Below are 14,157 nucleotides of genomic sequence, written 5' to 3' on the forward strand. Positions count from 1 at the left end.
CACTGACAAAAGATGAAATGTCAGACATAAGAAGTTGTTATAGACTATACAATTAAAACTGTCTGAAAAATAATCATCAGATGAAGTGAGAATGAGAAAAAAACACTTAATGCAGCAATTTTGCTATACAAAAATATGTCAGTCTACCCAGTAAATACCATATTTTTCATGTCTATAGTCTATTGATACCACCTGCCCTTTCTATTTGCTTTAATTCTACGTTTCAGCCACCTGAGAAGGACTGGTGCCCTATGCTTTGAGAAACTAGCGGCTGGTCCAGCATCAGAGTGACAGGTAAAGCATGACCACGGGACCAACGACCTGCCAACCCACAAACACGCTGTGACATCACTCTAAGGAGGTCATGGTAATCAGATTATCCCCGTTACACAGAGTCGCTCGCCTCTGTGGGCCTGATCCACAGCAACACTCAGCAGGTTAAAACACAGAACCGCACATGCTTGCAGACACACCTCGAAAACTTACACAAACAAGGATAAATTTAGCAGAACGTGAGCCAAAAATAAAACTCCTGTGTTGTAAAACAGCTTCAGACGAGCTTTGATTCTATCAGAAGTGTCACGTTTTGCCTTGATGAATTTCTCTTTGGGAGAATGAAGGTTGTTTACTGAGCGCTGGAGCCGGTTGATGGGAGACCGGGGAGAGGCTCCGGGGCCTGAGCTGCTCTGTAACTGCAGCGATGCCAAGTGGTCGGCAGTTTGAAGAGGACACCTGAGACCAGAGCACCTGGACAATGAGCTGAGGTGTAACCCTAAACTGAGATGAACCACTGTTTATCCCCCACGCTCTCCTTCTCTTGTTCTTTCCCATCAGTCTACTCTTTCGTTTCATGCAGCTTCACTCTCTCTCTCGTCCCCGAGCTTCTTTTTCTCCACAACCCGATCTTTTCCACCCTCTTATTCTCCCAATCTTTTGACTCACTGCCTCTCTCCTCTTTGTCACTTTCTTCCCATGATTTCTCCTTCTGGGCATCACCAGGCCAATGCAAACATCCCTCAGTGTGGGTGTGAGTCATATAATCACATACTTAACGATTAGCACCCCACATTTTCGGCAAGAGTCATTGTTCCGGGGGAAAACAGGGTTCCAAAGCCCTTCCCTGAGACATTCCTGCATTTCTTCTGTTGCTATTTTCACACACACACAATACTCTAAATTAAGGGACTGACATTTTGCACAGCAGCTGACAGCGGCTAGCAGCTGTATGACTCAGTGACACAAAAGCAGTGCCCATGTCACCATGGAAAGGCAGCATTATGGTGTTGTTGCCAAGGCTCTGCTGTCCAATGTGATCGTTACTGCTGGAGCTGCACAGGGAGGAGGGAGAGGGAAAGGAACTGGGAACGTACGTTTGAGTGTGATACATAAGTAAGAAACTCAAGAAGACCAAGTGAGGGATTGGAGATTAGGGGACGTTTCGGCAGATCAGTGGCAAGTGTGTTTAAGCTACACTTGCTTCTGCAACCTCCCTGCTTAAAAGGCCTTCAGTCAGCATCCCACACACTCCACCCATATTTGTACACTCCCTCCCCCATCACTCTTAGGATAAACACACGGAGTCTGACCTGTACATATACACAGAAAAATGCACTTAGATGCTTGCTGTGTATTAGTTCTTTGATGCACCAACAACTGCAACTGCGTCTTTAAACAGCAAGTAGCACAAAGGACCAAAAATAGCACAGTGAGTTGCAGAGCAGAACTGCTCTCCTTGAGGATGGGAGGAAGGAGGAGGAGGAGGATGAAGAGCAGGAGGAGGTGCAGAGAGAGATGACAGGGAAAAGATGGCAGAGGGAGACCAGTTCTCCAGGACTTAGGCCTCCCTGCTGTGTTCAGTTTAAGTTTCTCCTTCAGTGTCAGCGCTCCCAAAACCTCAATGGCAACACTGGATAATCACATTTCAGCAGTGTCATGAAATGATGAGGAGAAGACTTGATTTTGTGTATTTGGAACTGTCTGCTTATACGCTCCACTGGATTTCATACGGGACAGCCATAGCAATAGTTGAGACCACAAATCAGGCATCCAGCAAGCAACATATCACAATGTGTTTTTTGCAAACTATTTTTTAACATTTTTGTTATTAGTGCAAGGTATTATTTTTTGTGTTTTCACTCTCTGTTCTGCTCTTAAATAATGTAAATGATTGATTTCTACTGTATGTCAGAGATTTGACCATTTTAAAGCAATAACTTGATATTTTCTTAGTTTGGGGTCACTTAGAAATGTCCTTAATTTTGAAAGAAAAGCATTTTTTCAGTAAAGATAACATTAAATGAATGATAAATACAGTTTAAACATTGATAATGAGGTAAATGACTATTCTAGCTGGAAACAGCTGATTTTTAATGGAATATCTCCATAGAGGTACAGAGGAACATTTCCAGCAACCATCACTCCTGTGTTCTAATGCTACATTGTGGTAGCTAATGGTGTTGAAAGGCTAATTGATGATTAGAAAACCCTTGTGAAATTATGTCAGCACATGAATTAAAGTGTGAGTTTTCATGGAAGACATGAAATTGTCTGGGTGACCCCAAACTTTTGAACGGTAGTGTAGATTCTGTCTTTTTTGTAAGACACTGATTTTGATTAGGCTAACTGTACCTATTTGTTTTTAGTCTTTGTGCTAAGCTAAGCTAACTGGTTCACAGCTGTAGCTTCATAGCTACAATTCAGACTTGAGAGTGCTATCAGTCTTTCATCTAACACGTAGCAAGAAGGTGAACAACTATATGGGTCCTTTAACATCAATGGAAAATGTGATTCTACAGTAGATGAGTCTTGCATATATGCATTATATATTGATGTTATTGTCTGACTGGTAATCAACAAGCATGGTGTGTGGAAAGGCAGATTAAATTTTTTGTTTATTTATTACCTCAAGGCCGGACAAATGTGCTAATACTGTCACAACGTCTTGCTCATAGTAACCATAGCATCAAGGGGAATTGATAATACAAAGGAAACAAATTCTAAACAATTAGTATATTAACAGATAACGCAGAAGATGAGGGTTGTGCACATCAGAAAATGTACTGTGGAATTGTTCCATCATGTAGATCGGGTCTGAGGATTATTGTGATCTCAAACACAGAGATTCATAATGTCACAGGTTACTTACTGTAGAAGGCTGCAGCTGTGTTCATTACTTTTAATGTCGTCAACCCAAAAGCTGATTTTAATTGAAGTCAGAATTTTTTGCTATTTTGTTTCAAATTCAAGAAACCTGGTGTTTATGTTATCTGTTTTTCATCTTCCCAATATAACCGAGCCAATTTTACAGCAAACATTAAGTGTCTGTGGATAAAAATAGTTTCATCAGAATGTCATGTCAGCAAATAATTGATTTTTGATTGTTAATATAACCGACTATCAGTTAAGGGAAATTGTTTAAAATTTGCAATCATAGTATTATCAATTCCCCATTGATACTACGGTTGCTATGGCAACATGTTTCAGTTAATAAATGTCACATCAAATTAAATCTGCTTTACAACACGCCATGCGTTCAGATTAATGTAATTGTTTTTTCCCCCACTATAATTGGAAACTAATGAGAGGAAAAAAATACACATAGTTTCCCCTTTATTGAGTACAGCTAGCAAAAACTATAACATTAAATCCTTCAATCATAAAAATTGTATTGCTCAGCTTTTGTTAAAACTGTAAGGAAAAAATGAATAAACTATATCACAAATATCACAAAGTTTTCATGTGTCCAGTGTTTGTTTTTTGTGTCATTTTTGATAATTCTTCCACTTCATTAAGACTACGTGAAGTATAAGAAACACTTTTCAGTTTAGTGCAACCACACAACAAACTATAACCTCCAAAATGATCATAAAGTCAAAGCACGACTTCAGTACAAGCTGAATCTTTTACCTTGATCAATACATTGGCTTGTCATGGATAGATCAATATGGGCGTATAGGTTATCTGACAATGCGCAAGATTAAAATTTTCATTTACAGAGCATAATGCAGAAAAGCTCGCTTGTGGTAATTTAGAACCGTTATCACAGTTTGTCCAGCTGAGCAGCTCTGACTCCATTATTTACAACACTCTCCACACTGTGCAGCACATGTAGCAGAGACCACATCACAACTGAGCACACAGTGGTGTAGAGTCAAGCTCTGTCTTTGTGTTATGTTGCTACCTAGTTTGTGAAATACACTACTGGGCAGTTAATAAACAATTATCCAATTATTTTTCCTTTCCACTACAATTTTAAAATAAAAATAAACAATATTGCCTAATATATATCTATTCCAAAATTTCTTACTCCATAAAATCGGTATCGGCCCCAAAAATCCAGTATTATTCACTGTAATTAGAGTGTACTCTAATTGCACTTTAATTCTAACCTATATCAAAGCAAAATGTACAGTAGGAGTGTTCTGTGAGGCTGCACTAGTTTTGGCTAAAAATTGAGAGTAAGTCTCTGTATCTGTAGATGTTGTGCTACTTTTATTCTGCTTAGGTCTATGTGCTTTCTGGTATTTGGCCTACCTCATCCGTATTAAACCTCTCAGCTGTGAGATGAATACACAGACAGGTGAGCTTGAAGGCTCATTGTTGATTTTATGAACTGTAATGTGGCAAACAATATCTGAGCACAATTTCTACGTGATCTAAACGTTCTGTCTCCATCAGCCAGATAATAACAACTGAATCGTCTCAGTGACAACAGAGCAAGCTTCATCCGCTCATGAGTGACGTGAGATGTGGCTGAGAGTACCTGGAAATTTCCGGCACTTAGATCATGATCTAGGAACTGAACTGTTTTCTGCACCGATAAAAATCCAGCTCAGATCATAATGTTGTATTAAAAAATGTTTATCTAGTATTGAGTGTATCATGGCTCTGCTCAGTTTTACTATGTTCCTGTTCATATTAAATGAGTGACACCTTCTGGCCTTCTACTTTACATGCTTTACTTCTAACAACTTGACAATGATATCACCAGTCTTATAAATATATTAGCATATTAACTATTGACATTAGTGTGAATTACTTACTATTGCTGGATTTGAGGTCTCTGTGGATGATGGGTACGAACGCCTGGTTGTGCAGATAGTCCATCCCTGTTGCAATCTGGACTGCCCAGTTCACCAAAACTCTCGGGGGAACCTTCTTCCCAGCCAGGGCCCGGTTCAGAGCCCCTCCTCTGGCATACTCCATCACCAAGCACAGGTTGGGCTCCCGCAGGCAAACCCCGCGGAGGGCGATAATGTTGGGATGCCGGAGCATCCAGAACAGCCTGGCCTCCTGCCGAACGCTCTCTGCTGTGGCACTAATATCCTCATCTGGGTCTTGCCTGGCGGCCTTCACAGCCACTTCCTCTCCCCGCCACACTCCTTTGTACACCTTCCCAAACCCACCAGCTCCTATCACCTCCTCCAGGAGCAGTTCTAAAAAGTCAATCTCCAAGGGGCATTCACCAACCCCACCTGCCACTAACCCGCCTGCAGTCAGCTGCTGGTAGCTGGCAGCGTCTCCCCTTGTGACATAGTTGCTTGGAAAGATACCCACCTTGTCCTGGATCTTGCCTGTCCACCACCCCTCATCCCCAGACACTTTGGAGTCTTTGGAGAGGACCTCAAGAAGGTCCCCACGCCGCAGGGTCAACTCCTCATCTGCTGTGGCCTCATAGTCAAACACTGCCGTCCAGTAGGGGTTGGGGTTGTTCGCCCCACACCTGTGACCAGGGTGGGAGTCTGGGGAGCCCGAGGAGGAGATGGTGGAGGAGTTCCAGCTGCTGCCGTTCTCCACCTGCACGACTGGGGCTGGATACATAGGCGGCGGAGGGGTCATATTAGGGGGAATGGATGAGGAGGAGGTAGTAGAGGAGGGAGGCCCGGGGGGGATTAGACAAGGGGGAGGCGGTGAGCAGCAGCCCCCACAGCTGGTGCAGGACAGGGGGGCTGCTGTGCTGCTCGCTCTGCCGTATGGGTTCATGGCAGCCTGACTGCTGTTTGACGCTGTCGGCCTGCCCTCTGTCAACTCAGGCACAAAATCCATACAGGGCCCATTGACTGAGACGAGGTGTCCTCGGCCACCAGTGGAGGGGAGAGGGGATCAGAGGCTCAGAGAGCTGCGACTGCTCTCCCCCATCACCACATCTCACTGTTGAATCTGTGCCAAATCCTGTCACCCGCTGCTGCTGTGCTGTTGCTACGCAGTGTGTAAGTAACATGTATTCCCAAAGGCAAGTTCATTCAGCGACAACGTATGTCAGGTCAAACAACGACACTCAGCAGAGCAGATCCCCCAAAACCAAAGTGATTATTTCCAGTTGCGTCTTGCAAAGAAGCTGCCACAAACTCTCACAGGAGTCTTGGATGTGTGTTTATCAAAGAGACAGCAATTGATGAAATCCTTTCGAGAGATGCCTTCAGTCTGTTCAGGTCCTGATGAGTGAGTAAGATGTGCTGTTAATTATCCCTCTCACTGGTCGCTCATATGCTGCTGAAACAGTTACATAGTTAGTGTAATTTTCCAACATCACCATTAGAATTAAGCACAGTTCACCGAGATTCAACAAAAACAAGGTTTGAGCTCATTGTGTCATTACAGTTTTGAATTATTTGCCCAAATGAACTCACGTGTGGTTAATTTCAGCCCATTAAGAATTAGTGCATTGATTCTGAGAGCTGCAGAGAACAGCTTCACCAGTCTGAGGTGATAATAAAACCACAGCTGATTGTCAGATTAATTTTACTGTGGGAAATGGACTATTAAGCTGCCAATAAAAACCGCAGTCTGTGCATGAGCTGAGTGAAATCCTCTGAGCAGGGGTCCTCATTATATCTCATCCAGCCCAGCGTAGACGCACCTCCCCCGCCAGCCATCTCCATGAATATGGGCTGTTTTCTCTTCTGTATATTGTGTTTGGAAATATCCGCGTTTATTCGCCCTACATCCCGACAAGCCGGTCAAGGCTAAATCCTGCATGCATGGTAACTCCTGAGCAATTCAGCGTCCCTGAATAGCTTTTATCAAAAAAGGCCCCGTCCATTTTAAGACAGCTTAAGGGGGGAATCAGAGAAGCCAAGGGCGACAGGTACCCAACAGAGAGCTGCGGAGTGGCACCATGTTCAGCATCCAGCCGAGTCTGAGCGCAACCAAACCCGCCTCCGTGTCTGTGCAGCGGCCTGGTTCAGTCGCCTCTGCTGGGCTACATTTGTGATGGTGACGAGTGGTCGGTGAGACAAGAAACTCCTCTTCGCTGGCGACGGAACAGAGATGCCAGCGTTTCTCATTCTCCTGCTGCGTCCTGAGCGCGCATACTTCCAGATCACCAGTCAACAGTGCTTGTGGCTGAGGTGTGCTGTTTTTTCTTTTTTAAATGTTCACTGCTTCGTCTTTAGGAGAGGCTGAAACCGTCACACGGTGGCAATAAGCTGGAAAACACTCAGTTTGCATGGAGGCATTGCAGCAGTACAGTATCTGTGATCCGAGAAAAGGCGATGAGGAGATTCACTGTCTCCATGTTTCCTTTATCAGTAGATCGACACCCCAACCCTCCAATAATAATAATAATAATAAGAATAAGAATAAGAATAAGAATAAGAATAAGAATAAGAATAATAAGAATAATTAGAATAAGATGCGGCAATTATTACGCGCGCAAAATGTATATTTGTATCCAGTCGCTGCGTGCGTCCTCCGCCCGAAACAGCTTTATTTTAATACGAAAACAATTATCGCTGACTGTAACCTAACCTGGACTCTGAGGACAGCAACATCCACTGACATCGTCGCATGGGCGTTCGGTTTGCATCCAAGTAAAGAGGAGGGGAGACCATTAAGGTCCGTGTAACTCAGTTTGGCGACAGATTAAACGGCTCCCGGCAGTCCCGTTCGGTGCTGCTCAGCCAGCTGTCCGGAGCTCCATCGTATCCGAGCAGGTTTTTCCTCCAAAAACACGAAACAATTTCGAGCTGCCCGAGCTGTCAGGCTGTGGGCTGACTTGACTTTGCATCCCAACACACCGGGGTGCCGTTCACATACGGGGAAGCGGGCGCCTCTCCTGCCGCTGATCTTCTAACCATGCGGATGGGAGGGTGCTCACGGTGCGGTCAACGCTCCTGCGCACTGTCCGCATGTGCGCAGATCGGGGCGCAGCTCGGCGTGCAGGGCGGAGAGGAGGAAGCTGCAGACTGTTGGAACGAGGCTGTGCTATGCTGGTGCATTGTGGGTAATGTAGTGTCCACGGACTCTCCTGCTGACCTACATCAATCTGGCAGCTGATGGAATTGAATAATTACCAATATTACAATAACAACGGAAAAGATGAGCATCATTGAAGACAGAGTACATTCATTCTACACAGCTGGACATCGTCTTATTGCCAATTTTCCTAGATGAATATCTACATTACACTGCAATAATGCAATTAATTACAATAGGCTGTAATGTGATTAAATAGTGCAGCAGTTTGAGGCTCGCGTTGTCAAAGAAAGGGAATTTGAATAATGGTAGCAGATCAGAATTGGGAAATGCAGATACATTACATCTTTCACACTGTACAACTTCTACTTGCTTGTACTGCACCCTACATTTACTATAGACTCCCCCAACATGCCCAGTTGTGACTCTTTTATTCTCCATTGTCTTGTTTTCTTATCCCTACATGTGTATATTTAACTAATACAGTAACTGGTAAGTGTTTATTTGGTGTCTGATTTGCGCAAAAATATGAATTCTGAAGTGTTAGTCATTTTTAGAATTGAAATGCAGCATATAGCGAATGAAGAATGATTATTGTATCTAAAATGTAATAGTATATCAGAATTCCTTGTAATTCAGAATGCACTCAATCAGTAGGTTATTAGGACAATAGAATTCACGCCCATCAACTTTTAAGCTATGCTGACCCCTGGTGTGTAACTAGTGCAACACAAAGTTTTTAGCTACGCTTTCAGAAAAAAAGGGTAATTATTGAACATATTTTTTCAACATTTTCTTATCTTCAGTTCATCTTCTTTCATATTTGCTTTGGTTGTTTCATGAAACCTTGTCTTTCATTCTCCTGCTTTCCATCCTTCCGCTTCATTGCTGCTTCAGCTTTCAGGGGACGAAGGTGGAAGTCAAGGCTGTGACCGGGAACGCACTAATCTCTGGATCATCCTGACCCAATATCAAACTCTGCTGCTGTAAATCAGGATGTGTGCCATTAACAGGTTGGAGTTGGTCTAGTATTAGAGCTGATCAGGGGGTTTTCTGTCTGACAGCTTCCACAACTCGTGTGGTTAACAAACATCAGATATATTCACAGAACATATACAGTAGATTTGAGTTGTAGAAAAATTTACATTCATAGTGACAATCCATTGGTAAAGTCAGCAGTATATCGCAGTAGATAAAACATATAGTGTACAAATTACAAAACTTAGACTGGAATAGCAAGAGAATTCCACTGTGACACCAGTATTATTTTGTCAGTATCAAAGCAGTTGTACATGGCAGACCACCAACGAACTTGTTCCTAAAAACTATGCCAATTAAATATAGTCAAACTGCATCCATACTATAAAAATCTGCTGATTATTTGTGAGACTGTCTTGCTTAGTTTCTTAATCTTACTGACAGTTTTTTTTGTAAAACACTTCAAACATTTGTGGTTGTAAATCCAGTGTGTACTGTTTTCTTTTTGTATTTGTATAAAAGTTGACAAAGCATACAAATAAAATTAAGACATGACTTCAACATGTTGTCATTGATTTATCTCTTGATTTTATTGTAATTTTCTTCTAGGGTTCTGTAGTCTTTTCAGCTGGTATTTCCGAAAACATAATAACTGGTGGAGGTGAAAATAGGAATATTTACAGAACAAAAGCATAACAGACAAAAACCAGTGGTTTTGCATGTTGGTGATATTTAAGTAAACCTCCACATGTATTATATAACAACTATAAAACAATAACATTTCTTTAAAGATTCATTTGTGAAATAGCAGCAGATTATACTGAGTAACCACAAGGTTGTGCTACAGACTAATTTGTGAATGATGTTCAATCAGCCTGATCATGCAGCATGGCAGAACATTTGCAGCGTTTACACTGAAATGTAGATTATTTACAGTGAAACATAGTTCAGTCCAGTGATGGAACACAACTATGTACAAGAATAGCATAATTTTGCAAGACTTCTATATGGGTCCCTTCATTTTCTCCTACTTTCTGCTCCAATGATTCAGAGGCAAATATTGTTCTTTAACTTGACTAAATGGATTTGATAACTTTGCCTAACTGTTACTTTGTAAATTAAGATCAATCATCGAACAATTTACCATTAATAAATGAACTATACATTAATAAATCTAAATGTGTTTGGCTTTGAGATCAGGGCTACATAGAGGCCTGACCATCTGTTGCAGAACTCTCTCTTTATGATTTTGGCTGTATTTTTGCCACTGCTGTTTTACTCCGGAGGAAATATGGGACTGAACAGCCTCCTCTCTGGTGCTATTGATGACAAATAAGCATGTAAAATGCACGAAATTTTGTACAGCAGCGTACTCTATAGATTAAAGGTCGTTCTGCATGAGTATATATATATATATATATATATATATATATATATATATATATAGTGCATTTGCAATATGAGTCACAACTTTAGTGAGGATTGTATTGTTTTTCATTTTCTTTTCCACTGAAAAACACAGTACAGAAAGGATGATGAGTTTGTTACTATGGTTGTTGTGACACATTTTATCTTAATACAAAAATTGCAGCTTTTGTGGTTTGGACAATGCACTTAACCATATTATGATTGTTATAATATTATTGTCATAGTATTTTCAGTGTAGGCTGCACAGGGGTTTGGTGGTTAGCACTTTCACCTTGCAGCTAGAAGATCTCTGGTTCGTGTCCTCGCCTTTCTGGAATCTTTCTGCATGGAGTTCGCATGTTCTCCCTGTGCATGCATGTTTAATTGTTTTTTCAAATGTTTTATCAGCTTGTTTGAGTTTCTTTCAGACAGTCTGAGGACTGAAATTTTAAAAGTTTCTCTGTAGTTCTCTGTTAGTTTGAACTTTCTGGTTAACAGAAGCCTTAAAACTTGTGACCATGAGTCTTGATTTCACATTTAGATCATCCATCTGAGTTCTTCTCAGATCTTCACCTGTGGGTTTTTTAGAAATCCTCAACAAACTTTGATTCTCTTCACTGAACAGTAAAGTTTGTGGAGATCAGAAGGTAACATTAGTTTGATCGATGCCTTCAACTACTAGTAGATTGTATCTGGAAAGCATTTTTCTGAAATGAGCACTTAGTAAATCTGTCCACAATCAAACCAAGAACATAGAAAGAGGAAATGTTAGACTAGAAAACACTGTAAGACCTTTATCTGTTTTTGCTCTTTTTGATCGTTTTATTGTCTCTTCTGTTTAATTTGATCTTCTAAAGTCTAACTGGTGTCTTTTCAAATGTTTTGTCTTTAGTTTGATTCTTAAACGTTTAATTTTGCTCTTTTCTCACCTTTTATTCTTTTCTAATGTCTGATTTGATTTCCAAATGTGTTGTCTTTTTAATGTTTAATTGTTTTTTCAAATGTTTTATCGGCTTGTTTGAGTTTCTTTTTCTTTCTCAATATTTAATGTTTTGATTACATCTTTAAGGTTTTTCTTTTTAAATGTTTTACCACCTTTTAATGTTTAATTTTCTTTTTAAATGCTTCATTGTATTTTCTGTGTAATTCCTATTTGAAGTCTTATTGTCTTTAAGATGTAATTTTCTAATCAAAGATTTAATTTTTTAATTAGATGTTTTGTCTTTTTTTTGTTTTTTTGGCCTTTTTCAGCTTTTTATTGGATAGGCGTAGTGAGAGACAAACAGGAAATGGGGGAGAAAACATGCAGCAAAGGGCCGCGAGCAGGAATCGAACCCAGACCGCTACGTCAGGGACCAGCCCTGTACATGGGTCACGCACTTAACACGTTGAGCTATACGGGCACACATGTTTTGTCTTTTCAAAGGTTTAATAATCTAATTAAATGTTTTGCATTTTTTAAAACGTTTGATGTTCTTCTTGTTTAATTGTATTTTTTAAATGTGTAATTGCGGAAAATATTTTATCTGTAATTTTGAATATTTGTATTTTAAAAATTTTGTTTAATTTCATAATGACATGTATTGTGTCTTGAATTATCTCATTCGATATTTTGTCTGTTTAATAGAGTTAAACATTAAATTACATTAAATTATATTAAACAGACAAAATATCGAATGAGATAATTCAAGACACAATACATGTCATTATGAAATTAAACAAAATTTTTAAAATACAAATATTCAAAATTACAGATAAAATATTTTCCGCAATTACACATTTAAAAAATACAATTAAACAAGAAGAACATCAAACGTTTTAAAAAATGCAAAACATTTAATTAGATTATTAAACCTTTGAAAAGACAAAACATTTAATTAAAAAATAAAATGTTTAATTAGAAAATTAAATCTTAAAGACAATAAAACTTCAAATAGGAATTAAACAGAAAATACAATGAAGCATTTGAAAAGAAAACTAAACATTAAAAGGTGGTATATGTATTTATAATTTAATTGTATTTAATGTTTAACTCTATTAAACAGACAAAATATTGAATTAGATAATTCAACAAGATACAATACATGTCATTATGAAATTAAACAAAATTTTTAAAATACAAATATTAAAAATTACAGATAAAATATTTTCCATAATTAAACATTTAAAAAATAAAATTAAACAAGAAGAATATCAAACATTTAAAAAAAATGCAAAACATTTAATTAGATTATTAAACCTTTAAAAAGACAAAACATTTAATTAAAAAATTAAATGTTTAATTAGAAAATTACATCTTAAATTTCTTAAATCTTTTTAACAATAAAACTTTTCAAAAGTTTCATTGTATTATTTTTTTTCCTTTGATTTAATTGCTTTTTGTTATGTAGTTTATTTCTTTAATTTTCTTTTTCTGTCAAGATTTTAACCCCAACCTTAAAAATGAAGTAAACCCTTAAATCACAACGAAAATATTTCTGTTGTCACAATCATGAGTTAGTCAGTTATTCAGTTTATCAATTCAACTTTATTTGTTTAGCACCTTTCACACAGATGACAAAACTAAACAAGCAAAGAGAAAAAAAAAACTATGTTAAAACTATGATTAAAACTCAAAAACATTTTTCAAAAAAAGATTTAGCATGGTAATAAAATATGTTGTGTCCAGGGGATGGAGGGAGTTTATTGAAGTCTTCTTGGGCTCACATGGGAAATCATTTAAAATATAAACTTGATATTCAGTCTAAGGAAACTGCAGAGCGACAGAAGAAGCAACAATATCTCCTGTTTTCTCCTTTAATGAGTCGACTCTTCTTGTGCTTTCAGACCAAAGAACTACAGACTCTTCACAACCTGCTCAAACTCTTGGTACAGGACCTCACCACACGGGTCAAGAAGGTTTCCTTCTCATTTCTACTCTGAAGCTCACCTTCTCCTGCTCAAACTGCTGACAAATGTTTCTGCTGCTCTAAAGTCTGGTCTCCAGAACTTCCTAAAAACTCTCAAAGTCTCTTCTGCTGCAGGTTGCTTTGTAGAACTGTTCCAGAAAACCTCACTAAACCACATGGAGGGGCCTCAAGATAGTCGTCCAAATGAAACCATACAAAAACCAAACTAGCAAAATCCAAACGCTAAAGTCTCCTGCAGCCTACCAGAGAACCTCTGAGAACAGAGACTCAGGACAGGAACTCTTACCTTCTGGACAACCAACATTGGTTCACAAACAAGAATACAGAATGTGTCTGACCAAAAACCTCTAAAGACTCACTACAGCCAAGATAAAGACACAACTCAGCTGTACCAAATCCACTAATCACTGCACACATTAGCACCATGTGCTAACTGTGGCTAAAGAACCACATTTACCAAGACAACTATCCAGTACAAAGCCCTAAAACACACCAAGAAACACATTAAAGACGATTTTACTGCTGGAAGCTGCAAGCCAACGCCTAAAGAACAGACTAAAGCAACGGAGCCAAACCCGGTTCAGTGGTGAACAGAAGCAGAGGAAATGTTTGTCTGCAGCTAAATAAAGCAGGAAGACACTGAGCTGCTCAGGTGTTCCTGATAACA

The 14,157-nt window shown here is 39.4% G+C and overlaps 1 protein-coding gene across 1 annotated transcript in view; it reads right to left on the reverse strand.

The window, feature by feature from the left end:
- map3k10 (mitogen-activated protein kinase kinase kinase 10) overlaps window positions 1-8,093 on the reverse strand; it is a 46,559-nt gene extending 38,466 nt beyond the window's left edge. Inside the window, exon 1 of the mRNA XM_055012381.1 lies at window positions 5,043-8,093. Coding sequence (XP_054868356.1) covers window positions 5,043-6,045 — 1,003 coding nt within the window. The 5' untranslated portion in view covers window positions 6,046-8,093. The remainder of the gene's footprint in view (window positions 1-5,042) is intronic.
- Window positions 8,094-14,157: the final 6,064 nt, after the last annotated feature.

The sequence above is a fragment of the Amphiprion ocellaris genome, chromosome 7 (assembly GCF_022539595.1).
Source record: "Amphiprion ocellaris isolate individual 3 ecotype Okinawa chromosome 7, ASM2253959v1, whole genome shotgun sequence".
In the NCBI taxonomy this organism is placed as follows: Eukaryota; Metazoa; Chordata; class Actinopteri; family Pomacentridae; genus Amphiprion; species Amphiprion ocellaris.